Source organism: Aulonocara sp. 'chitande type north' Nkhata Bay, linkage group LG11 (assembly GCF_057382095.1).
Source record: "Aulonocara sp. 'chitande type north' Nkhata Bay isolate Kocher_YH1m ecotype deep benthic linkage group LG11, A_spYH_male_GT1.1, whole genome shotgun sequence".
Taxonomy (NCBI): Eukaryota; Metazoa; Chordata; class Actinopteri; order Cichliformes; family Cichlidae; genus Aulonocara; species Aulonocara sp. 'chitande type north' Nkhata Bay.
This window is the reverse complement of record NC_141354.1, coordinates 11,986,835-12,014,771: the sequence shown is the minus strand read 5'-3', so window position 1 is coordinate 12,014,771 and position 27,937 is coordinate 11,986,835. Positions and strand designations below refer to the sequence as shown.

The 27,937-nt window shown below is 39.9% G+C and overlaps 1 protein-coding gene across 1 annotated transcript; it reads left to right on the top strand.

The window, feature by feature from the left end:
- Positions 1 to 2,529: 2,529 nt before the first annotated feature.
- emc2 (ER membrane protein complex subunit 2) lies at positions 2,530 to 26,876 on the top strand. The gene is made up of 11 exons (XM_086310589.1): positions 2,530 to 2,666; positions 3,475 to 3,588; positions 6,801 to 6,865; positions 7,807 to 7,892; positions 9,498 to 9,555; positions 15,176 to 15,261; positions 15,531 to 15,590; positions 18,642 to 18,723; positions 18,857 to 18,967; positions 20,687 to 20,791; positions 25,355 to 26,876. The coding sequence occupies exons 1-11, from the start codon at positions 2,537 to 2,539 to the stop codon at positions 25,439 to 25,441; spliced, it is 984 nt and encodes a 327-aa protein (XP_086166715.1). The 5' UTR covers positions 2,530 to 2,536; the 3' UTR covers positions 25,442 to 26,876.
- The last annotated feature ends 1,061 nt before the right edge of the window (positions 26,877 to 27,937 follow it).

Sequence of the window (27,937 nt, the reverse complement as noted above, 5' to 3'; positions counted from 1 at the left end):
GTTGTAAAGTTACAGGCATGTGCTGCACTTGGGCGATTTGAATTTCTTTTTTTTTTTCCGTGGATTTGAAATTCTGTAATAACTGCTATTATGTGTATTTGTGCACTAGACAAAAAAAATTCTCTTGCAGCCATGGAAAGAAAGTAATACTGGTGAACAATACCCGTGCCTTCCATGATTGGCAAACCTCAACTCATACCCCCTGGGAAGTTGTAGAAGTGCTTTATATTTCAAATTCTACCCACACACACAAAAAAAGAAAAGAAAATGCTGCTGGAATGGATGAGCTCCACCAGCTGCCGAGACTTAGAGTGAAGATGATGTGATTCTTGGATTGGACTGAGAAGACATTTTCAATATTTGGCTCGGAGGTGTCAAAATTGTCATGCCACTGCCAAATGCTCTCTTAGAGATCAAACATTCTCTTTAATAAGACTGCCCGAGGGTTATGTAAGCTTAAACTCAAATATAAAGTCTTCCAATATGACTTCTTTCATTATTATTATTACACATTTCAGGAGGAGCGGAGCTACATGCTCATTTGGAAGTGAATAGATGGAACTGTCAAGAGTTTGTAGAAATCACCTGCAGACTGAGTTGAAGTCTGCTGGAGGTAATCTCACGCACAGTAATGTGGATTTAGCAAGAAAGGATGATTGGATGTTAAACCAATCCAGCAATACATAATATACTACATGTGGTAATACTCCAATCCACAATGAGCAATCAGGCTACTACACAAGGTGTCAGGGGAGCAATACATCTTAAGGCCCGTGCTGTGTGAGCACCGTCAATTACCAGTGCAGTGCTGCTCTGACATGAGACTGAATATTGTTTTTGGCATCGAAGGCAAGAGGGAGAAGAGCAAGACAGTGAGCAAGCCTAATTGTGATGTGCCATAATTTCCCGCTCAGGGCCTCTCAGTCATATGGGTGAGGTCAAAGGTGCAATAGAGGGAGTCCATCAGAGGCAAGGCGTGCTGAAGTCATCTGTACAGAGTTATTCGGTGTGAGGTGAAGTCAACTTGGTCAGACAGGAGACCTAATCAGATTTCAAAGTAAATACAGTGCCGCCGGCTCCAGAAGACTGAGTCCAAACATTGCTGCTAATTGCATCTGTCTTCATTTTCCGCATCTCACTGTACAACAGCAGCGAAAGAGAAACCTAGATGGAACAGGGACTATTTCAAAACCGCAGAGAGCACCTCAACGTTACCTCAATTTTTAGGTCGTAACTGTTCATTTTAGAGATTGCCAACTCTGATTGCTTCTGTCAGAAATCAAAATATAATGCCTGTGAAGTGTTTCTACTGGAATATTTCTTTCTTCTTCTTCTTCTTCTTTATACACGGAGACTGAAAAGGAAAATATATATAGTCTTGTCCCGTTTGCCTTATGTGGGACAGAGCATGGAAACCTACGTAAGCACAGTCAAGTAGCACAATTTGCTGCAACTGATCTCCTGTATTGTGACATTTCTGTACAGGAGAGCTGCTCCAAGTTAAACAGACGCCTTATGTCAAGAGGCTTTTTTTTTTTTTTTACCATCACCACATCCAGCTGCATCTCAAAGTTATGGACGGCTTGTTCACAGAGTGCTTTTACCATCATGTCCTGAAAGTCCCAAGAGTTACGCCCGCCACATGGTGTTTATTGTAGGTCACCATTAGGGCCCTGGCCCTCAGTGACACCTTGGCAGACGGGGGAAGGCTTCCACCCCAGAGGAGCGTGAGTGACTGTTTTACTGTGGCGGTTTCGGTATTCTGTACTCCAGCAAAAACCCAACCACATATCAACTGACTGCCATATGCAGACTTGAAAATTACAAGTGCACAAATAGTCAGAGCTGAGTGTAATTTAAACTGTACATACAATGTTATTAATTGTGTCTCTGACAGGCATGATGACATTTCATTGTTGCCCTATACTGGTGAAGCCAGACTGTTTTTTTTTTTTTTTAATCATATCAGTGTCCTACAAAAAAGAAGAAGTCATGGACAAATAATCATGTTGCCCTCTCACCGTTAGAGCATCGGCAAAGTATGCATAGCACTAGGCTATGGTCAGTGAGCAGCACTGGATATGACATCAAATCTCTGAAATGTCTCTGTAAGCAAGTTTGTGCTGAGTCCACATCAACAAGTGTGTAATGTGGTAAGAGAGAAGTGTGCGAGCAAGCATCCACAGCGAGGGGATGAGATTCACAGAGGCTCCTGAGGGAAATCAGAATAAAACGGTAGATTTGCTTGGAAAGCACATTTCATATTTTCAGAGGAAACCGAGATGCCGATTATCCTACCCGATACTTAAAAGGGAAACATAAAAACGGCAATGGAGCGCGAAAACGACATCATCTGGATTGTAAATGCCTTCTGTACCTGCTATTTATTTTGGGATGTATTGCTGAATACTGCAATGCAAGAGAGGGACCTAATTTACGCTAAGGCTAAGTCTAGACAAAAACACTAAGGATTTTTTATTGTATGAATAAAAAATACGTAAGCTGTTTGGATGAATTATAGCACATCTCAAGCGTTATGAAAGACTTGGACTTAATAATAATAATGCATAATCGCAGCAGGCATGTCCATGACGTAAGCACGGCGTACGTTATCACAAAGGAAAAGATGGCGTCGGTAGCAGAAATGTACGATGTAGGATGGGAAGGTAAGATAAAATATAAAATAGCTACTCTTCAAGTGTCACACAGGCACGTGTTCTTACTTTTTGAAAGCTTCTGGCGTTATCTTGCGCACTGACATGACGTGGAGTCGTCGCTGTTCCAGACTTAATATACGAGCTCTCAAGCTACCCTTTAAAGTGGTTAGCTAAACATAGTTAGCAAAGTGTGCTACCCAGTCAGTTTTATGTTCGCAGTAGTCAGTAACCGCTTCATTGTCCCTAGCTTCAGCGTAATGATGGCGTGAAAGCACCGGGAGTGTGCAGTGGAAACCGACGTTTGTCTCTTTGAAGAAAAGACACAGGGCTTGTTATCATTTTAGCCCGGGTTGGCCTAATGCAGCGGCTAACGGTAGCCACCACAGACTACGCAGGTGTCGGGTCCTGTAAAAGAGCTGGAACACGGCGACAGTAACGCAGTACCGTACTAATGTTGATGCTGCCTTTTCTCCGCCTGCACTTGTGTGCATTCATAACGTCTCCTAGTTGCTCGAACATTTTCGTGTCATGCTGTCAAATCTGTTGAGCTAAATACATGCATAGTATATGAAGTTTGGTGTGTGTAATGGTCCTAATATCGTAAATCTCTTCAGCCACACCGGTTCAAATGCCGGACAGGTTTGAGTGCATTTATAGGTAATAAAGTGTGATTTAGAAAAGCTGTATGCCGCTCACACTTGACAATCGTGTGGTAGAGTGCTACAGAAGTGAAGGTCTTGAAATAGTGAATTGTGTTGCAATCTGTTAATTTTCTCATTTTGCAGTTGTCCTTATTTTTCATTGTCTCTGTCCAAAGAGATGAGAGATAAGCTGCGGAAATGGCGAGAAGATAACTACAGAAACAGTGAACAGATTGTGGATGTTGGTGAAGAACTCATCAGTGAACATGCATCTAAACTGGGAGATGACAGTAAGTGTGTCAAGGCTGAATAAATCTGAAGATTGTCATCTTATGTCATTATAGACATGTTTTTTGTGTGTATGGTTAGGTGGAGTGTTAGACTTAAGAATACTGATTATATTATATTATTTGGTAGTATTAAAACAGGTAACAAAACATAAAAGCAGAGAAAATTTTGTCTTTGTATGACAAATTCAAAACAACAGGAAAAACTTTATACTTGTAATAAAACAGTGAGTTGTTTGTTCCTTTTCACTAGTGGCGACCTTCAAAACTGCAGTATTTAGGCAATAGTTTAGGATTTAGACTTTGTAGTGACTAAAACTACTTAATAACCCTCAGTAAAATTTGTCAGTAATAATTTTCTTGTTCTTAGAGAGAATCAAAACGTTGTGGACTTTTTAATTTCTGGACATGATCTTGAGCTTACTGTGATGTGGATCATGCAGATAAGCAAAGACAGTTCTGAGAATACAAGTCTGGACAGGGGATAATGCTTAAAATGAAAAAGGGTGAACAGAAACCAGTTCATATTTTAATGTCTTTAGTTTGATGAGTAAACGTCGATACAGAAATTAAATTGGTAGATTGTCATGAAAAACACTAAAACATGATTATTTTCCAGAAATACAGTGAGCAGGAATACAGCCCTACACAGTTTAATAGTGTAAAGAAAAAAAGAATAAGGAGTGTATTCAGTTACCTTTCACAGTGCACACCATATTGTTATTCCTGCAGATTTTATTTATTGTTTTAGCTGCCCTGCTGCACTACTTCGTAAAACTCTCCCTTTTCCTCAAATCATAATGATTTACAAACCCCTTAAAAGAATCGGACGCACACTTGACATGCTATGCTTTTATTGAAACCAACTCCTAAATTGGCTGTGAAATGAGATGGCAATTATCAAAACATGAGTTGGAATCATTAAAGTGAAGAAAAACTAAGGGCATTTGTTTGTTTTGGCATAAAACCTTTTGGGTGGAGGCTGGGTGTATTTCATTTGGCTGAACATGTCTAGTTTATTTATCAAAGCTGCTGGCTTAACATGTTGCGCTGATTTCCATTAGTCGACTTGTGCAGGCACTCTGTTATGTGTTATAGAATGTTGTAATGTCACAGTTGACTTAAAGAAAAATTGTCAATAAACATTTCATATTTTTAAAGCTCACCACAGAGTTAAACATGTTAAAGGGTTAGTGCGTGTTATGTTGGTGAGGCTTAGCATGACTTGCTTCACAAGCAAATAAATATAACATGGAAGAAAATGCAGAAAGTGTTGTCATATAACCACCTATAACACCTATGTAAATTTCCATTAATAATTTTATTGGTGTTGAAAAGTGTTGCAATGTTTGGATTGTTTAAGAATTAGCGGTATAGTTATATAAATGTCACCCACTTATCAAAATAATTTTATATCTTATTTCTTTAGAAACTGATATGTACAATCTTTGTATTTGTAATGAAAACAGTCACAATATGTTGTTAACCCGACCACATTTAGCAGATCAAACTTGCTTTGGCACAAAAACTACAGTCTGTGTTATAACAGTCATACAACCCTGAGCGAAACATCTCAGCATGGAATCTACAGAATTGTTAGTTTAACTACTTTAGTTTCACAATGCGTCAGCACTGTTTTTAAGAATATTAGTAATATTTGCAGGATTTTTTCTTCAGAATATAGCTGCACCCTTACTAAACCGCCCAAATTGTGACTGTTGTTTTTTTTCCCTGATGCCTCAAGAGATAATTATATCCATACTAACACTTTGTATTGTATTATTAAAGTAGAATTTATTTGGAAACTGTAAACAGACTGGTTCTTATGTAGTGTTTTTCTACTTTACTTAAGCACTCAAAATGTTTTATGTCTCATTTCCCCATTCACAAATGCTTTTTCTATGCCTATGTGTTTTCTATCTAGCGTTCACACAGATTCACACTCTGTTAAATTGGAGTTCAATATTCTACCCGAGGATGCTTTTGGAATACAGATTTGAGCGGCTAGGGATTGAATCACTAACCTTATGATTAGTAGATGACCTGCTCTACCTCTTGAGCCATAGGCACCATTTCAACATAATGAGGAAAGCAAATTATGGGGTTGAGTGTAACTTTCAAACAGTCTAACTTAAGGACCACCCGGCACACAAAAATGAATTCACACAAAACCATATTAAGATGTTCCACCTGTGTTTATGGTTGTGTAAATGCTTTCAAAGTGATCTGCAAAGCTTCTGCATCTAATATGCATTTAAAATGATTGTTAGGACTAATAAAAACATAGTTTTAAATAAATATATTTATTTATATTTGTTGTACAGTCAAAGTTATTTTTAGGATCATTCCATCTAACATAGTAAAATCTGAGAAAATTCCCACTTGACCCCCATATAAGCTTTTTTCACTACTTGGAAATCTATAGTTCAGTTCCCGTCCAGATGTCAATTCCACATGTTGAAGTGTCCTTGAGCTAGATACTGAACCCCAAGTTGTCACTCTACTCACTGGAGTGTTGTGTGTCTGTGTGATAGTTATAAACCATGCAGTATAGTATAAACATAGGTAACATTTAGTACAAAGTACTTTTTTATGCTCAAAGTAAAAAAGCTGTTTAAGTAATAATCCATTCCCCACTTACTTACTTACAAAAATTAAATTCAAAATCTCACATTAAATCAGTGACATTTTTTGACACTCTGAAAATTGACTGAAATTGAATTAACTGAAACCAGTTGAATCCAGTTGTTATAAAAAAGTTTTATAATTTGAATGTACATGTGTGTTCCTGCTCTAAGAATCTTCCTTAAATGTAAAAGTAAAACTACTGAAATTGAATACATTTTATGACCAGTTCACTGCTAGCAAATCAATAGTATGCCTGTAAAATTTTTCAGAAGGGTGTTTATGGATGTTAGTAATACAGCATGGATGTTTTTAAGTAATAGTCAGTGTATGTCAAAAGGAAAATAATAAATGTTCCATGATGTATTAAATGAAACAGAACAGTTCTTTTAATAATAGTAATAATAATAAACTCTTGGTTCTCATTGTGGAAAGTGGGGAAAAAACATCCCATGCAGTTGTTGGGGACAGACTCTTAAGTCTCTATGTCAAGTGTATAGTTTAATATATCAAGTTTTAGATGTTATGACAGACAGTGGAATGGAAAGGGCGTCAACACTTTCTTCTTTGTCTGTGTGTTTTCTGCCCAGTATGGATTATTTATGAGCAGGTGATGATTGCAGCCCTGGACTGCAGTCGGGATGACTTGGCTCTGGTAAGTTTTCGTCGCACTTCCTCACACACCCAAAAGCTTCACTCTCTCACAACCATTACTACTTTGCAGCACCTGCGCTGCCAAATGTGAAAATCTGATTTTTATTTGGCCAAGTGGTCTTTACTTTGTCTGTACTTTGGAAAAACAGTTTAATAAGAACTGGAGTTAGTGGATGTAACAAATACATGGAGATGCACGCTTCAAGTGTTCACTGAACTTGGCATCTCTAACAAAGTTCCACCTTTTTTTTTCTCTTTAGGATTTATTTGTCACGTAGTGTCACGTAATTATTCAGAGTTTAGGTTCAGAAATATGAAAATGGTCAAATCGGCATGCAAAACTAGAAGGGGTGGGGGGGACAGTAATTCAAGTAGTTCATCTCCAATCAGTATGGATGTGACAGCTCCCTTTGGCTAAATGAGTGACTCACCGAGTACAGAGAAGGCTCGAACTCAATCATTAGAATTAGTTGTCTGTTGGCTATCCTCTCAGCACTTCTGCCAGAAAAAAAAAAGCAGAAGGACTAGACTTAAGCTGATGGATAGCAGATACGATCCAGGTCACACTGCAGACTTTTCCATCTCATTCATGATAATGCTGAATGCTATTGTTACTATTGTCTTCTCTTTCACAAATTCAAACTTTGTGTAGAAGAGGAAGAAAAGGTGGAAGTAGGAGAATCTGCACTTTTAAAAAATATATTTTTCTTTTTTTAAATATAGTGATGTGGCTGTCCCAATGTGTAACAGAGAAATAACAGTTCATTTAAGACAGTGAAGTTTGCCTTATGGGAGAATGTCTGTATTGTTGGTTGTTCAGTTAAGTCCCAAGACAGACCGTTTGTATCAAAGAAGCTTTGGTATTTGCGTGAGAGTCAGCGTAACATAAAGTTTAAATACTGCCATCTATAATTGGTCTCCCTTCTGCCCACATCCTTGCAGACCTGTCTACAGGAACTGAGGAAGCAGTTTCCAGATAGCCACAGAGTGAAGCGATTAACGGGCATGAGGCTGGAAGCTTTGGAAAGGTAAGCATTGGGAGAGAGGGCAGGCAGAAAAAAGCACGGCCTTACTGTTATGTATGGTACTTTGAGAGGCTTGGGGACAAGAAAATGTTAGCAGATCCTAAGTGGTACAATGGTCTGGGTATATGTAAGTACAGTGTGTGGGGTAATGTGTGTTTATGTTGGATCACCCAGCATTCCTTTTGGAGAAAGAAGGGAATGGAGTGGGGAAAGGTTCAGTGCTGGGTAGTCCTGTGGCCCTTTAGACTGAGGTAAGGATTCCCGGGAAGGAAGTGGTTAGATCCCACTGTTATTCTGGGGGTCTCTCAGCACTCTCTGGTTTCTATTCTGCTGTTGTTTCCTTATTTTGTTACTTCTTATTCGCCTCTTTTTTTTTTTTTTCTCTTTGCCTTCCCTGTTTTGATCTCAGTGCTTTAAGAGCGTCTTGGCTATGTAAATATTGAAATGCCACCACAATCAGAACAAGGAGTCTGAGGAAGGAAGATAAACAAGGGGGTATTTTAGTTTGTACTGATCTGAAGTCAGGGTAATTCAATCTGTTTACTACCTCACTCACATTCCCCACCCCGATTACCATTGCTGGTTTATCGGTTATGTCAGAGTTTATGTGATAATTGAGAGTGATTGCTTCAGCACTGTCAGATTAAATAAACTCCACACTGGGATCTAATTGGCAGCAGACAGAGCTACACTTCAATGACGCAGCTTCAAACAGTAAGGGCCTTCCCCTCCACACATGCATATGCTTGCCCACACATACACACACATGCTTGGTCCTTAAATAAATAAAGCAAATCAAAGTGGCTTGTGAGTGGTTGCCTGGTGCCATCTGAAGTCTCCCAAAGTGTGGCTGAGTAATAAAGTGAATGTGAGGGAAGCATCAGTGCTGGAAGTAGGGCTGCTCATTGCTAATGGGAACCAGAGGTGCTTCTGTCTGTTGCGGGATTAACCATTTGTGATCAAGGAACCATGCTGTTGTTTGCTAAAACATCAGTGCTGCAGATTACTCCTTACAAGCAAAAAAACATTCTTTGGCGCCTGGTTTCACATCATAAGTGAGGAGCACATGCATCCGATTGCAAGATTTTTATTTATTTGTAACCATGTATCCATTATTTATAGCTCATGTATTTGTTCTTGTTGGCCCTGTCCAACAGTCTGAAGCACACTCTTTGGGATGCAGCAGGCTATCAGGTTCATATGCATGTTTTGTGGTAATATGTGGGCCCAGAGAGAAAAAGACTGTTGCAGACACAGACAGATTTTAATTTTGTTTAAAGGTGAAAACAACTCTACACAATCAAATGAAAATACAATCTGAAAAACTGGGAGTTTTATTTGTATTGATGTCATGAGCCATTGTGAAATTATATAAGCCACCGTATGACCAATAACCTAAACTTAAATGAAGGTTTTTCTTTCTATAGATTAATACTGATTTCTGTACAGCCTCATTGTAATCCTAGAAACCTGCCATAATGTGTACAGAAACTTAATTGTTTTGAACTCTTTTTTTCCCAAACCATCTAATTTTACTTGACTGGGAATAGGGATTGGTTTAATTTTTAATAAAATGTTTTTTCTTCCCCCCACTTTCCCATGCTGAAGGTACGATGAGGCCAACAAGCACTATGATGCCATTCTCCAAGACGACCCCACCAATACGGTAAGGAAAGAAAAAAAGAAAAGTCCCCTGCTTAGCGCTCTACTTTGCTTCACTTTGTGGTTTCAGCTTTTTGGAGGGCTTTAAATCTGTCGAGGCAATTCGGTGTTAGCAAGGGAGTAGCTAAGTTAAACTCCAGTTGGCCTCTGGCCTCAACCACACTGCTGATCAGCCTATCACCCACACAACTAAAAAGTGTTTAAGGGAGGGGGCTGGGTGGCTGGGGGGGTGATTCATAGTCTTAGTCAGTGGCGGACATGTTTGGTGGAAGTAAAGCGTAAATATAGCTCCGGTCTTTGAAGATGATGATTTACTGGGCCTTTTAGACCTCCACCCCAACTGAACAGGGATAAGCTCCCTTCCCTTCACCTTTGCTCTCTACTGGCTTCAGGTGCAAAGTGCTGCTGGATGTTAAGCTGGTAATACAAACAAGTCTGAAGTAATTCTCTGAAGCCCACTCCTTGCCATCTTTTCTTTTCAATTTACTATCCATCACTGTAAAATAACTTGCAGAAACTTGTCTAGCCAGTGTTCTGCCAAACCCACATACCTTAAACACAATGTACCTGCTGGTAATTGTTTCCATAAGGACATGTGGCCAAGCAAGAAAATAAATCTTTTAAAGGGTTTTCAGAAGAAAGCAGCTTGTTTATTTTGGCTGTAGCCTCCCCCCCCCCCCCCCCCCCCCCCCCAAAAAAAAAAAAAAAAAAAAAGATGTGCAAAAGGTCCTGTGCCATGGTGCCATATGGATTCCTTTAGATGCATTAGATATTTTCTTTCAGCAGGCAGTGTGCTAGAGACACATCATAGGTACTTTGGATTTCATTTCACAACATCAGCTTTGTGCTTTAAACAGGAATAAGCTTGTTCTCCGTGTGTCATGGAGAAATAGCCTCCCTATCGTTATCTTGCAAGAGCTGCTGCCTCCCATCAGTCTCTGTCTGTCTCGCACTCACTTTATAATTATTTGTCGCTGTTTTACACTGAGATTGTAAATCATTTTTGCTGGTTAGTATAAATATAATTTTGTTTTACATTACAATTATAAATATACATTTTTATTTATCCACCCTTATGCTGGATTCAGACTACATAACATTGACAGAAAAGCTACAGAAAAAAATAACTTTAGCATTACATCTTCCTTTAAATCTTGCATAACAGTTCTGTAACTACTGTAAGGCTTACCAAGGTAAACATGGTGGATTCTGCCAGCTGCTGAGAACTTTTTACACCAGTCAGCTGTGTAGAGCTGTAAACATGACAAAACAAAAGAGAAATTATACTTCTGTTGCAATTGGTTTAACATTCTTTTCCTGGAAATTGTTAGCTGGCACCTCCTTCCTACCAGATGACATCATGCATATCAGAAACACTAGCTAGCATGATTGATTATGGAGCAGTGTGTTGTCTTTCAGTGTTCAGTGACTGACCGTGACTGTGTGTCATAACAGCTACTAGTTCAATGGTATTTTAACGAATACAAATTAAGCATCAGATCAAACGTCAAATTCAAAATGTTTTAGCTTTCATTAAGGCTAGAAATAACAAGAACTTGAAATTCAGTTTTTCCTCTCACTGTGATGATTTGTTGGTTGTTAGAAATAAAAATAAAAAAATGCAACTTTTTCAAGAGGTAGTGACAATTTATTTTAAAACCCGAAAACTACCCTGAAAATAAGACACTCAGCAGGAGTCATATAAGGTTTATTGTTGGATTGATAATAGTTTTGCCATACATAATGTAAAATATGGATATAGTGAAGTGCCTAAAATCCTGCATTCTATCTGAATGCCACCATATGGTGATAGCTGTGGTTGGGGAAAGAGAATTCAAGTCCAAGTCAAGTCTTTGGGAAAAATGTTTTTTGTTTTATTTTGTTTGGGGGTTTTTTTTTGTCACGTGACATCTGTAAACATTTTATTGCTGAGTAAATCTTGGTCATACTATGTTTCAATTGAAGGATTATCTGTGGTATGAAGCTGCATGTTTACTGGCTAATGAGTTGTCAATCACAGGTCATTAGACAATCCCTCCTCCTTTTCAATACATCTGGTCTTTTGCAACCAAGATGGCAAAAAAAAAAACTTATCACAAGGCTTCAGAACAGGACTTTATAAACCAATGGATGATGTTATGGTAGTGTTATACTGTCTATGGGTTGTTCTGAAAACAATGAAACAGATACACAGCTGTTGCTTGATTGAGCAGTAAGAAAGATAAAAAGTTTAATGAGAGGTTATTAGATTAGTGTCTGAGCTTAATGAGTGCAGTTATTGAACCAATCCGGAACCAGACCTGCTCTGGATCCAGCAATTGCAAGCATGGCTGCAACTAAAGCACAGAGCAAACATTTTAAAGATGGGTTACCAACAGTGATTAAATTTTTCAGTCATGATGCCTACCAATATTTGGTAGCACAAAAGTGTCATTGACATTTTTGTCATAGCCTGCTCTCCTGAATGACTCTGTCGGTCCGTTTCAAACAAGGAAATAAGACTCGGGTGATTGCAGTGAATATTCTGACACGCTAACGAAAATGAGATTCAAGTTGCAAATTCTGTGATTTTCTTCCAACGCTGTCATTGTCACGTACAGTGATTGGCACTCAGCCAACTTATGTTTGGTTATTAGAATGATCTGTAGTGAATTGTTTAAATATATCCACTGTTCTGATAATGTGAGTTGTAATTTCAGTGAGTCCCAGGACACCTCCCAGACATGGCACAGATCTAATGTAGATTGCAGGGACATACTCGGAAAGGGAATGGTCTGTTTCCTGGTCTCTGCGTGCTAGAGACTGCCACCCTTTCAAGCGTAGGCTGACATTCAAACCTGGGACTGGGAGTGGAACAAAACAGACAAATATGTCCTCTGTCTCTGAGATGTTAACCTTAAACCTTTTTCCCAAAATCCTTGTCCTCAATGGGTGTAGTGATGCAGGGTGGAGCGACGATTCAATGACATCACTTAGGTCACCTGTCTTATTGTGAGGGCTGCCTCCTCCCTACATGTTCTCCAACATGCTCTTAGGATTCGGGCAGGGGATGGGCCTGAGAAATGGCGGAAAATTGGCGACCACAAGGAAGACTTGCGAGGCATCCCAGCATGCGAAGCACAGATTGGAAACTGAGCTGTTGTAATTACAGGCTGTGGAATAGATGTGGTACCCATTAACCAAAATTGTTGAATCAACAAAAATTGCTCAAGGTTTTTTTTTTTTTGCCATGGCGCTGTCCAAAAAATGTTTCAAACTCTTAGCCCTTCCATTGCTTGCTATGTTCCAATACCTACAGCAATGAGCTGGCAAAATTCTTGTCTGCGTGCATAAATGCGATTTTTCCACCTTTTTATTTCTTCCTGTGAGTATTTTAGATTATGTGGTGCAAACAGCATTTGCAAAAAAGGATGTGCTAGTTTAGGATTTGTTTAAAAATGAGTGGACTTAGTGATTACGTTAATATTAAATTCCAACGCTCTCATTTCACCCTAATTGTTCAATATAAAAAGCTAGTATTTCTTAAATAAGCCGCTGAGGTCACACAGACGACTTCTGAGGTTGACCCACAATCATATGCAATTAGAGATTCATTGCTAGACAAGAGTTTATTTGTGCGGGAAAAGCAATGTGAAGTTTAAAGCCTCACGTCAATGTTTATTGACCACATAAATGTGAAGTATACTCTGAAAACTCTTGGAAGCGTTTGACTTTCAGACTTTAAAAAACGATTCGATAGTAACTTAAACAATCTGCTGTGTATGGGTGCAAACATACCTGTGGGGAAAAAATAAATAAATAAATGCATAAAATACATTTTTAACCTGTTTCACACATGTCAAGTGTGCCACCTGTGTTGTGTGTTCATGTCTCATCATAGGGAACGAATGCTGTAGGTCAACTCATGGTGCAGTGTTGACACAAATATGCTAGTCTGTACTTTTTGAGTGTCCTCAGAGCATTAATTAAAAAAAAAAAAGTCATAACGACAGAGGGATCAGATAGTCAAATGCCAGGTTTTTGTTTTTTTTCTGGATCAGTAGCTAGAAAAGAACAGGGAGGAGTAGGTTGGAGTTACTTTATGTTTAATAAAGTGCTATGACATTTCAGAGCAACAAGTTCCATATGTTGTTTTGAGCCCAAAGATGTTCTTTATCCAAGAAAAGAAAAAAAGAAAAAAAAAAGGGGGGGGGGGGGACAGAGAGAAGTGGGTGTGTGTTGAGGAAAGATCTTATTTGTGTCTTTAATTTGAAGTGAGTATAAATTCTAATTTCATGATAGACTGCAGATTAAATTGGCGCCCTCTTTGTTTTAATAGTCTGAATACAGGTAGGCAATAGAATTGTGATGCACAATGTTGCTGTATGGATACAAAGCGTGTCACTCCAACTCGAGAGAAGAGGCCCAGCCTTCTTATCTCTTCTCAGATTTTATTGGGAAAGTGCTGACCAGATGTAGTGAGCACATCTCTCTCCTTTGAAGAATTTCAGGACACTATTCTTCATCTGTCATGTTAGCTTCTTGAACAATAAGTTGCAGCTCAAAGATGCGCAGTCCAGATCATCCAGGCTTATTAAAGAAGAAGGTATTAAAAGGAAATAATTAGCCATTCACGGTTCACTGCTGGTTGATAAATTCATGAAATGTTAATTTTCTCTCAACTTGCCTGCCTTCTGCTTATGTTAAAATATTCTTTCCTTTATGACGATGATGTCTTGTTGCACAGCGCTCCTTTTATTTATTTTTTTCGGTTAAAGCTGCTGTGTGTCAGCAGGTCTTTGTCCCAGCTTGATGGATAAGTGGATTTCTTACGATGGCATTGTCAGAGGAGACCCAGATTTACAGCCCCTAGACATGACTCATACACAGCCCTCAATGGCTTTGGTTATGAGAGGAAGCCCCACTCAATCAAGTGCCAGTCCATAAATAAAATAAGCTGTGGCAGGGCAGTGCACTCCTAATGGAGCAGCAGCCCCTGTTAAGGTTTTCACTTACTATCAAAAGAGAAGAAGGAGGTGGTCTGGGGGGAGTCTAACATTTGGAAAAGTCAGGGCAATACTTTCTAATTCAGATTGATGAGAATCTAATCCACCTTAAGGTCAATTCAACATCAAAATGAAGCGGAAAGCAATTTTCAGCTGATGTAAGTCAGGCTGGTGCAGCGCTAGATGCGTGCTGTGCCGGCAGGAAGACAGGCGTTGGGGTTTGGAGGAGTGTGCCATTTTCCCCACTTGGTTAGGGGATGACTCACCACTTTATCTCAGCCACTGAGCTCATTCCAACTTCCAAACATTGACTCATAATGTGTGTCCGTATCCCGTTGGACATGGTCGCTAACTATCTCCAATTATGATTAAAGTCCCGCAGTAATAATATGAATAAACTTAACAAAGTTAACTTGACAGAGTCTTGTCTTTTTGACTCTGTGGCTGTTACTTTGGAAAGAAAGTGCAGTTTTTTCTTATAGAAAATGATTCATTGTCATAATGGAACTTTAAGAAAGCTTGTGGTAAACTGAAAAGTGAAACACTTAGACTCACAACTCTTACACTCCCTCATGCTCTTTACCCTCTCAACCACTTGAGAAGCTGAGTTCCTAATCCTGTTTACACTCTGCTCTATAGGCAGCAAGGAAGCGCAAGATCTCCATACTGAAGGCCCAGGGGAAGAGCACTGAAGCCATCCGGGAGCTCAATGAGTATTTGGAGCAGTGAGTGTTTGTTACAAGGGGGGGATCAGCCACCCCTTCTCTTCATCTCCCCAGATTTTTATTTTAATTAAAAACGAACCTGCTTTCAAGAGTGCTGGCATGATTTGAGCATAAAATGCCAACAAATGCTGTCAGCTGCAAGACTGTCATTGTTATTATAATACACAGTGGTTGCTTAATCCTAATATTTTTTTTCTTTAATATGTTAGTTTCATTTATTGTTTTACTCCTCTGGAGGAAGAGAATTTAATGTCAGTATTTGTTTACAGGTTTGTTGGAGACCAGGAAGCATGGCATGAGCTGTCAGAGCTCTACATCAACGAACATGAGTAAATGCATTTTTATATTTTAACCAAAACTATTGTAGTATTCACTTCCCTGAAAGCAGAGCCAAATTTCCTTGTATATATACTTTTTCATCTGCCTGTTCTATGTACAGCTTTAAAAAGCTTGCATTCTTTGTGGTTATATTGGGACCCACCTTTGCAGTTACAATACCCAAATCCAAACACTATTCAAGTCAAACATTTGCTATGGTCATTATGATCAAACTGATGCATTGTTTTATACAGTTGGAGCATAAACAAACCCTTTTCTTTTAGATAAAGGATTCTCCAATATGTGATTTTGTAACAGTTAACACAGGGAACAGCATCACCATGTTCATCATAGTTTATTAACAAATGCACATGGATTGATCTAGACATCTTGTGTAGCAAAAATTTGGTATTTAATTGTTGTTTAAGTGTGAGTTGTCGTGTCAAGGTTATCAGACAAAAAGTGACTTGGTACAGCTGCTTCATGTTTAGGTTGCTTGTGTCAGGACTTCACATCATTCTGATGGCTTGATCTCCAAAGGGCCGTTGGATGGCCACAATGGAAGGCGTTGAGATGCCAAACTCAGCCAGGGGTCTGAATAGAACCCTGGCTGAGTTTGCCATATAAGACTGGTTTAATAGGATTTCAGGCTTAAGCCCCCACCCACTCCTACATATGAGAGCAGAAAGACTCCCCAGCCTGATATCTCAGTTGCCAGGGAGAACTGCCAGACAGACAAGAGCACTGTAAGACAAAAATAATTTTGTTTGTGTCACTGTTCATCCTTCCTTAATTGTCTGGGGCTCAGAAGTTAGTCAAGCGGTGTCTGTAGTTTAACAACATTTTTTTTAAAATATATATATATATATATGCGTGTGTGTGTGTGTGTGTGTGTGTGTGTGAGAGAGAGAGAGAGAGAGGGACTTGACTGTTGTTGCTCTGGTAGGAAGGCAGCAGCAGCAGGAATGTGTAGCACGGTGAGAAGGCTACTTATTGGATATTTCATGCTTTGTCTGGGAGGCTTTATTGCTGTAGTAGCCAGAGGAAATCCTAGGGTGAGCGGATTATCTCCAAGCTTATCCCAACACTTCTAATATCACACCATTCACTCCCACAGCCCTCTATCTACAGGCGTGTCAATTTCTTTTCTTTGTCTTCTTTATTTTGGGTTACAAACTCCCTGTTTCCCCTCCTCCTCCTCTTCCGGATAGTGAGGCATTATCACCACTCTTTTCCACAGGGATAGATCAGGAGGCAGAGGGAGAGGACACTTGCTGTGAAATTCCCAGGAGAAGGTGGTGGCACTTTAGCCGCCCCCCTGCCACTAGAGAAAACAGAAGTTGATGGAGAAGCAAAGCAAGAGAAATAAACTCTCCTCCTCTCACTGCACAACACCCTGGAAGCTTAAAATAAACAAAGCAGTCTGTCTCTGCCTTGCTGCTGTTAGGGTTGTAGTAGACAGCATTAACAGATTAAGAATGTAATTAATAGCCTCTGAGCTGACACTGTTAAAACAATCCGTATGCCGCTGATGTTTAGACAGGAGATTATTTTGTCTGTTGCAAGTATTGCTCATAGCCACTGTTGGAATCTGCTGCTGGCTCTCATTCTGACCCAAGTTATGAGCCTGTTCAACCAAATTGGACTGGTCATCCAAAATTGCAGGATAAATAGTAATAATTTTTTCAAGCATACTTTGAATCCAATTTTGTCCAATGCATAGTCAGAATGTGGTATTAAAATGGGGGGTACGCCACTGCTGATGGTTTTACTAACCTCCAAAAGAAATAAATACAGAGTCTCACACATGATGGTGACACTACCCTCGCTCAAGCACTGTGGTGTAGAGGGAGCTTAGAAGCTGCCATAAAGAGCACATTGGGTTAGAAGCTTTCGTTGAAGAGTAGAAGAGGTACAAATTTGGCTCCAGTACAAGACTGATGGAGCAGGCACTGGTGTAGGCCACAGCTATTGCACGAGCACATCTGAAAGTCTTTATAGAGAGGAAGTAGTAATTGTAAGCAGCCCCCAACCTCCCAAGCCCTCTGATCTCCCTTTCTACTCAGCCCCTTTCCACTGTTGTTTTTTTTCTTCTCCTTTCTGTGTCCCCACCTTTCTTTAGCTCCTATGCTCTTAATTTTTCAGCTAGTTACCATGGCAGACTTCAGGTATACTGATAAGTTTTTCATGTTATTTCAAGCATCAGTCGGATCATTTCATTTCTCACAAAAGCAATAAAAAAAGCAAAATGCGTCTTTGCATTTTGCTTTTTTTTTATGAAGTGAGAAATTTGAGAAGTCTTTAACAGGGTAAAAGCCTGTTCACACAAGCAAGATTTTTGTTTTTCAGCTTATTCTTTGATAAAGTTTAAGTTATATGTAAAATCTTGAAAGGCAAATAAAAATACAGAATTCCTTAAGATATTAAGGCTTGACTACAAAACTTTGCCCATTTTCTGTTGATAGGTCTGCTCTCTGTCTCGGCTATGTGCCTATGTGCTAGCTTGCATTTGGTTAGGTGTGCAGACGTTTTATGGCTTTGTGTCCAATGATATACTGTATCTTAGCTTGTCTTGGCCTGGTCCTGTGAGGGGGGGGGAAACTGTGTATTAGAAGTGGAGTGGCAGCAGATTAGTGTGAGGTCAACAGCTCAGCAGTCTGCTGCTGAGAAGTGATCTCATCTGAGTATAGGCACAGTGTGCCAGCTCTTACTGTAGTGCTGACCTCAGGAAGGTAGTTAACTACACATTAAAGACAGGAAAAACACACAGATGGACACAGTGTCCCCAGTGGAGAAAGAATCACCACACTAGATAGGCTTTTACCTTAGCAAGCTGTCTAGACCAAATACCCTTTATTGTAAGCGTCTGAATAAACCTCTCATCTGGTGGGCCTTTATATATTATAAGTCTGTCACCTGTGAAATGACGTGTACCCTGTGCAGTCTCATCTCAGACCTGTGAATTTACTGAGCGTACCCGTTGTGCTTCACAGTTGAACAACCTTAAGGATGACACATCCACAGCTGTATCAAGCTTACTGTTTTCTTTGTCGCTTCCACAGCTATGGAAAAGCTGCATTTTGCCTGGAGGAGCTGATGATGATCAATCCTCACAATCACTTGTACTGTGAGCAGTACGCTGAGGTAGGTAACCACCTGGATGTCTGTCACCAAATACAGAGCTGGTCATATGTTGTTTATTCAGATGTCATGTTGTCATTGCTTGAGCTGCCCTTTAACACAGCTTGTTGCTTGTGTTTAATGCCTCCTCACACAGGTGAAGTACACTCAGGGGGGGCTGGAAAACCTGGAGCTGTCCAGGAAGTATTTTGCCCAGGCGCTGAGGCTGAATAACCGAAACATGAGGGCATTGTTTGGTCTGTACATGGTGAGTGCTGCTTTGAATGAAGAGAAAGTGGGAAAGAAATACAACAGTGGTTGAGCCTTTTTTTGTAACGCTGTGGTTTTTCAAGGTTGAGGCTGGCCACAGTGTGTCAAGACTGTACTTTCTCTATCTGTATGTGTGTGTGTGTGTATGTTTTTGGGGAGAGCTCTCAGACGGGTCAGCTCGCTGCTGACTCAGACGGTGAACTCCAGCACTGGAAAAGCCTGCCCCTCTGGAGCCCTTTATTTTAGTAATAATACCCCCTTGGTGAGACTTTTTCATGTTTATGACTTGAATAAATAAAGTAGTTATGGGCTAAAAAGGAGAAAAGCATAAGGAAGAGAGCAGCACAGCTGTTGCCAGTATTTTGTGACTGCACTGGCAAATTATACAATCAGGTTCTAGTTTAATTGGAATATTGGCCAGATAGCCCATTCATCTACATATTTGTTTAAACAGGATATTGTGTGCTAGTGCCAGTGCATCATACGTAAGGGAGATCTGACATAAAAACACAAACAAAGCAATGCAGGGAGCAATAGGCAGAAAGTGGAAGCAGCTCTTTACGCAGCGAGCCCTGGTATTTTCCTGTTTTCTGGACTGGGATTCTTCATTTAGTCCAAACACCTCACAGCAACCCACACCCTCTGAAACATCACAGGTCTAGAAGAGGAGCAGTGAAGGTCAGATCCAAGACATTTAGTCCTGCTAATTCTCAAGTCTGACTGGCGAGAGAGCAGGTTTCTTTTTTCATGATTATTATTATTTTTTTTTTTAATATATCGTCCAAAGACCCTTGGGTCTTTAAAGGATACTTCAGGTGGTTATTTATTCTTGTAGTAGTTAAAGAACTGTCTTAATGTGTTTTGCACATTGTTAGCTAGCCTCGATGGTCCAAACAGTGACAGGTGCAAGTTCAACATAAGGGAAAACTTTCACCATCTTACACCATCTGAGTCAGTGTGGCACAAGACCTGGTAGCACTGACCACAGACTGGTTGTGGACTGGTAACTTACACCACTCACTTGGGGATTCCCCTCCACAGTTGTGCACACAGTTATTCAGGGATAGCCTGTCTGTGTTGACATCATCTAAATTGAGGTTTCTCTTGAGCTAAAAAAAATAGAAATAAAAAAAAAGCTTACTAAAAAAATACAGAAGCCAAACCATTTTACAGAAAAAAAAATAGGGCCAGGTTGATTGGTGCGTAGCTAAAGTTTCAGCACACTGGTAGGTTGGGCTTTGAAGTGCAGGCAGGGTAAGCCCTCTGGGGTTTGCTGCGTGGAGATGATGGCAGGAACATGGGAAAGACATGGGATTTGTGGTTCGGAGGGGAGCTGTCGGGGCAGGCAGAGACCGTGATTCACATGGCGCTCCTTTCATTTCACGTCAGGCTTTTTTCAAAACATACAAGGTCCTTTCATCGGCGGGAATCAATGGTGTTGGAGAAATTAGGCCCTGTTAAGTGACAATTTACGTATGAAGCATTAAAATGCTCACTTTTTCCTCTCCGTAAATGATTTCCCCTGTGTCATCAGGCCAAGGTCTGTTTTTTCTCTTCATTCTGCCACAATGACTAGTGGAGTGGTAGATGGTAAGAGTGGTTGCACATTCATCTCCATTACGCTTTTATTGCTGTTTCACCAAGTTTTGATATAAGAACACCCCTTCCCCTGTTCTCTCCTTTGCATCTTCCTTCCATCTTGTTTTTTTCCTTCTAGTCTGCAAGTCACATCGCTGCCAGTCCTAAAGTTAGTGCCAAGGTGAAGAAGGACAACATGAAGTATGCTGCTTGGGCTGCCACTCAAATAAATAGAGCCTATAAGGTGAGTTACAAATAGACTTTAATCTAATGTGATGTGAGTGCACCTAGCTTTTAATTTTTCTTTCTTTGGTGTCTCTTTCCTGCTGAAAAACATTTTTCCCCCACATCAATCTTCACTCTACCAGACACTGAAAACCACCGATCAGAATTTTCTGCTATGTTGCAGCTTTCATGGAGTACTTGCACACAATATTCAGAGATCCTAAAATCCCCCTTATTTGCATAGAATGTGAAAAGTATTCCCTACCCAGTATTGACCCTTAAATGCACAGCAGTCCTGTAGGATGCCTTTGACTTGCATGGCTGTAATAACAGCCCTGACGTCTTTTACTGTGTCTGGGTACATTTACTGTTAATGTGTTGACTTAAGGCCACAGCGTCTGCTAAGACTTTATCTTGCAAACTGGCTTCACAGATGAGCTTCTTGCAGAGCCACAAGCTGATTCTCAGAGGACAACACTAAACTATAGCATGAGAGTAGTCTACTTCAGTCTTTCTCAAAGTGGGATATAGTGACCCGTAGCTGGATTTGAGGAAAAATGTAGGAGGTTCATAGCAGTTCCAAAAACCGTTTACGTATGTTGTCTGATTTCTTCAGTTCCAGTGTTTAACTAGCTGCTGTTTTAATATTTTACAAACAGATTCAGTCTTCCCTGTGAGGCGGTCTTCCATTAAGTATTTGCTTTGCCCTATTACTGTAGAGAGCAAAATTTGGGAGAGAGAGAAAGATAAAAAGGAAGCCATAAATAAGGTTAATAAAGGATGGATGTGGACATGCATGCATGTATTTGCTGCTTTAGCAAGGAAGGGGCAAAAGTAAGGAGTTTGTCAGATGGTATCACTAAAATGGTTTACAGTGTCGTCCTGGCAACCAAAGTACGAAAGCATAAAGATTATTTGCCATACTTGCCAGATGTGTTGCTTATTTGGGCACCAAACGATTGTAATGTAATAAGTGGTTCCTCACTCAGCTTCTGTGGGTCCTACAGAAGCTGAGTGAGGCTTCCTGCTGAGCCTCTAAAGACCTTGTCTCACCACATTTGACTCTACTTGCCTTATAGGCACGTTTCACATGTTGAGCCCTCAGTCTGACAGTTCTGTTGGAAAAAGTGTGCATGTTTTTGCAGAAGTGTCACAAAACGGCTCTAAGCTGTCACTTGCTCCTTTGATTTGAGTGAAAAAAGAATAGAAATAAAATAAAAATAGCAGAGCTGTCGTTGAAGTGGTACAGCTTATTTGGTTTAGATTAGCACTTTTATATTTGCAGAATGTCTTGATAAATTTAAAAAATGTTGAGCTGGCTTAGTCAATGCAGAATGTCTTCACTGAAGTCAAGTGCATACTACTTTTCACTTTGATTTTTGTGCCTACTGACCTTATCCTGTCTTAGAAAAGCTTTGATCTTAGCAGGGGAAAAGATGAATATCCCACACTGATAGCATTTTTTTCATATATCTAAGACTTAAAATAAGAAAACAGCCCTGATGGTTTTTTTGGTTAAAATAGTGAAACTGTATATTCTTGGAACTTCTCATTCCTAAGAAAAATAGCATCTTATTGGGCTTTACCAGAAAGTTTTTAAATGTTGTTACACAGTAGCATAACAGGGAGTGTGTTAAAGGCTTTAATCAGAGACAGAAAACACATCTGTAATATAACTAATGAAAGAAATTGATTGATACATGATACACTTTCATAGTGCCTAACTGTATAAAGTTTTTATTCTCATTAGTTTTATAGGAAGAAAAAAATCTTTGGTGTATTTTTTTTCTGAATTGACCAGTTCTGCAACAATTTATATTTTTTCCCAGGGATTTAATGTGCTTGAAAAAATAATGGCTAAGATGAAAATACTCTGGGCCAAGTTGTAATAGCAGGCTAAAGTAGTAGCTACTCTTAAAGGCCATTGGACAAGTGTGTAAAAGCTAGATTATGTGTGATTTTGACCCTGTGCTGACGATAATGAAACACCTCAGTCAGTCACACCTTTATCCTCCAGGGAGCATGATGTGAGATTCATCGCAGCCCTCTGCTTCTGCCCTGCTCTGCAACCTCCTAGTATTTGTTTAGTTGCTTAGTGGAGTTGTGTGGATTTCAATTCAGCTGTGAGCGTGCGACCACATTACGGGTATGCATACCTGGCTGCCACCATGTGTCACGTGTGCTTCTTTTTTTCCCCCTTCTTCCCTTTGTTGTGTGAGATGAGTTAAATGACAAGGTGTGAGGTTGCCTCTTTTAGTTCTTCGATCTCACCTCGGGTAAAATGACTCTTGAGATGCCCTCCATCAGACAGCTGCTGGCTGCTGTGCGCTTGTGCTGGCTGATTGATTGCTCCTTTAAAGCGTCGCCCTTGTCAGTCGTCCACTTTTATTAGGCTCCGGTACCTGGTGATTGTCATACCTTTGTGTGAGGAAACTGTGGGCAGGTGAGTGTACGAGGGAGCAGACATTGGTGAGGGGTCATGACTGACAGGGTTGCATTTCAAAAGAGAAAAGAAAAAAAAGTAATTACTGTGGTGAAGTTGGATGTGCAGGAGACCTGGAGATGTGTGGGTTGTTGTTCCATCAGGGGTGAAAGTAGTACTACATAGCCTGGCCTCTTTTCCTAACTCTCTAAACAAATTCTCTGATTAGCTCTTCTGTCACGGACAGAGGCTCACACTGCGTCATGACTCCATTATCAGATGCTCTAAATAGATGTGGAGCTGTCTAGTCTGCTCCTACTTGTAGAGCAGAGCAGGAGTTAATGTGGTGGTCTCACCTCAGGCCGAGGAGATAATTGACTACTGGGCTCAGAGTAATGGCGCATTAGACAGCAAAGCAATGAAATGCGCAGATCATTATAGCTACCCCACCACACAAACACACACACACACACACACACACACACACACACACCCTAAATCTAGAAGAATGAGTCACCCTTGGAAATTACACACCCAATTGTACACCTTAGCCAACTGCCCTCTCTAAGTTGGAGTTTGGCAAAAGGAGAAGGAAAAAGCTTTTACCATGGAAATACAGTATGGACTAGGTTAAGCCTACATTTATTTCCTGTTTGTAAAGGCTTGAGAAGGACCAAACGTTGAGTGACTAAATATGTCACAGCAATAAATCAGTGCTTTATGGTATATGTAGAATTTTAAATAATCTGCTTAGCGGTGTTATTCCTCAAACATCCCAAGCATCATTTTTTTTTGGTCACACCAGCCCTCTTCATGCCTTTCTTCACTACATCCATGAACCTCCTCTGTGGTCTTCCTTTTTTCCTCCTGCATGGCAGCACCATATTCACTGTTCTTTGTTCCTCCTCTGTACATATCCACACCATCTCAGGCTTACCTCTCTAACTTTGTTTTTAAACTGCTCAGACTGATTACAGCTGCATGTGTCAGCTCAACTGTCAGTAAAAGTGGCTTTGTGCTATTACCCAATGGATTAGCTATGAAAATATGAAATTAACCATCTTATAATTGTTATGAGACTGAGACCACCTCTAAACATGTTAATTTCATTACTGGAAACAAGACTCACTTTTAGGGATGGCGTTAAGTGGGCCCTTCAGGAACTGCAGTTCTTCAGCATGTGTTGGCATGCTAACATGCCAAATTTGATTGGCTGATTATTAGCATTTTGTTAATCTGATTTTGACTCTATTATTATGCTTTTACATTTTGCATGACCTCAACCTGCTGACTACATGAATATAGAGCCTTAGAACTGTTTACTCTGGATTTATTCACTGCATATATGTTGTAGTTTACTATACAGAATTGTCATAACATACAGTAACTACAATTAAGTGAAAATGAGCAGGGCACATAACTTTTATCAGCTGATATCATTTGCCATATATGTCTTTCTTTAGACATGGTTACAGACAAAATTAAATCTATGCCTGTATAGGTAAAGTTAATTGAACTGACTCATTTTGGGCCCCTGGTTCCTTGCCGATGGTTAAGGAAGTCGCCTTCCGTAGTGGTATTTTTTGAGGGGGTGCCTTATCCATGGCAAAGTTAAATTGGGTAGAAAAAGTGTGTGCTTCTGTGTGTTTGCATGAGTAATCTGATACATGTCTGCGGATTATAATTTGCAGCACTTCCTGCAAAACCCTGTGGACACAGTGCAGAAATTAGAGTAGGGTGTTACATACTTCTATACTAGAGGCCATGGAAGAGGACTAATGTGGGCATCCTGTCTCGGAGCGCACTCAAAATGAAAATGGCACTTACGCAACAGTTGAGGAAAAATCCTGATTGGAGGTATTATTTTACTTTGCATGACCCATTTACCAATTCTATTTAATGACCACTGTTGCGTCTCTGATTATTTCTGCTTCTATGCTTCTCCATTCTAAATGGGGAAAAGGATGTTTTTGGTTAGTTGTTGAAGCATGCTACTGGGTGGATGAGGTTATCTCTGATTCTGTGAAGCTGTGTTTAAGTGTGTTTGGCTCTCCATTACGTTAGTTGGCAGAGAGATCTAATGAGTTGATGTCCTCTTTTTCCCCCTTCTCTCCGCCCTTACTCTGTCTCTGCCACTCACCTTTGTTCTCTGACTTGCAGTTGGCTGGTCGTGGGACCAAGGAGAACAAATGCTCCATGAAGACGGTGGAGGAGATGCTGGAGTCGATGCAGATCACAATGTCCTAGACGCCCTTGTGTACATCGGTCCTTGGAGCAACATGGCAGCTCAAGTAGCCTTGCAATGTGACCAGAGTGGTTGTAGAAATTATTATTTTTTAATCAGGTTCGGTTCTGTAAGAGGACATTTGTTATGCTCAAACACATTGATTTTGCCACCTGCCTGGGAGTTAAATCCACATATTTCAAAATGACTAACAAACATACAAAGTGTCTCCTGGACTGTACTAACCCTCCCATTTCTAGGTTCTTTTAAGTTCAGCTAATATCACTAATTACTACATTTGCATTAATGATATGACTGTAACCAGGAGAAAAACAAGCTGTACAGTAAATGTTATTTTTAAGAGATCCCACATGTCTGCACTGATGTCTGCTACTGTCTGTTTCCATTCTATCTGTAAATGAAAAAAAAAAAACTAATTTAATAAACCAACTGTTCCCCCCCCTATTTTATTTGATTTTTGTTAAATCTTTTAACGTGTTTTCATAGAAGTTGAGTATAAATTTTCTACCCATCTGTGTCAGTTTAAGAGCAGGATACGTAGGTTGTTTTTGGATTTCTGTTTGTTGGCAAATTTGCACCTGCAATAATTGTCCTGGACGATTTAAGAAGGGCATCTGTCATTAAGGCAGCAGCAGGATCAGAGGTATGACATATTCCACTGCTTCTCAGTTACCCCTCTGAACAGCATTTGAAACAGCTTTAATACACTTGCGATTAACTCTGTCATTAACATGTGGCATCTTGTTAAAAACAAAAAACAAACTGTTCATAAAGAGAGTGCATTCATAAGAGGAAGGGAAGAAAAAACATCTTAGTTCTGGTAAGTTTTGTTACTTCTGCCGTTCACTCAGTTCACTCAGTTCACTCAGTTCTGTGATGGTTGAATGTGAATCCCATCCAAATGTGCACCTCAAGTTGTTGCTCACCCGTGCGGGGTCAGCTGTTACTTCCATTTCTTTTGTTTATTAAGTCAAGGCAATTGTCTCATAATTTCACTCTTCGGCGGATGGAAAACTTGAGTGTCGAGTTTATGGTCTTTTTTTGGACAGCGTTTAAGCTGAGAGAGTAACTAGCCCAGAGATGGGAGTGTGGAAAGCCATTTTCTCAAGTTTTTAATACTCTCTGACCTTGGTCAGTGGATGAACGTGTCTGCATTTGATTTTTCTCACCAATCTGATGGAATCGGTAAAAACCAAGGGACATTTGAGAAAATGCGGACATGAATTCTTTTTTACAGGAAAAGCACTGAGGCTAAATTGAACTCTTGTAGTTGCACAATTGGAGTAATTTGATTTGAAGCTCTGTGTGTGTGTTTTTTTTTGTTTTTTTTTGGGGGGGGGTGTTATGTTTAATGCTCCCATGCACCCATGTAAATATTTCAGTACTTCAGAAGGTCATTTATGAACTTATAAAAGCTGAATAAAGGTTGTCAATCAGTGTGTTTGAAGTCATTATTATCATTATGAGATACAGGTCTTTAGGTCTAGCCACACTGAGGCAACAGTGCCATCTGTAGTCTACATGAAGAATTTGGGTAAAGCCTTTGCAATACAGCAGTGAGTGACATACATTGGAAAGAGGCTGTGAATGTCATGCACTAACCTTAACCTGTATGTAATGTTATTTTTAGCCTGTCTGCAACCTTGATTTGTAGAGGAAGAAAAACTGTGTTACACACCATTTAACAGTCTTGAATCTGATAAATCTTTTCCTTGTGTTCAGCTGTGCGGTCCAAACATATCCTTGTAGAGTCAAGGAAAACAGAATCTTGGCCTGTGCTTGTATTAAGTCAGACTAAATCTTAGCATCACTTCTACAGAAGCACCTGCTCATCAGTGTTTTCTCCCTGTGGTCTAGGGTCTAGGAGCATGACTTTAGTGCATACCTGATCCTAAAGCTTGAGGAGAGAACCTTCTAATCCCTCTAAGCTGCTGGCTCAGCCTGGTGTGTATAGTGAATTCACTGTTAGTGCTGCTCATAATCCTGGATTCTCTGGGAGATTAGCCCTTGGAAAGGGTTTGCTTGTCCTTGGCTGCTCTACAATGGTCAGGTTAGCTGAAAAAGGATGAGCCTGAGGATGAGGAGCTTATGAGGACTGGATAAGAACTGTGCCTGATCAGCCTATTCATCAAAAGCTGGGGTGATGACAGTGATTTACAATTAACACTTGCACTGAATGACAAAGATTGAATTAGGTTATTTCTCAAGTAATATTACTTTTATTACAGGACACGTTTTTTTATTTTGTGATCATCAAGTGCTTGGGCAAAGGCAAGATGCTTGCTGGTAAACCATTAAAGCACTGTCAGATATGAAAAATGTGCCCCCTAAGATTGAAAGATGCGCCTAAGAGTTTTAACAAAATTTCTTTTGGTAACCCAAGTGTATGACTCTGAATGGCAATGCTCATCAACTGCCCCCGCTTTGAACAATATATTTGTAAAACTCTTGGATGGATTTCAATGATAGACACTGGATGATTCCCACAAGTTTTTTTA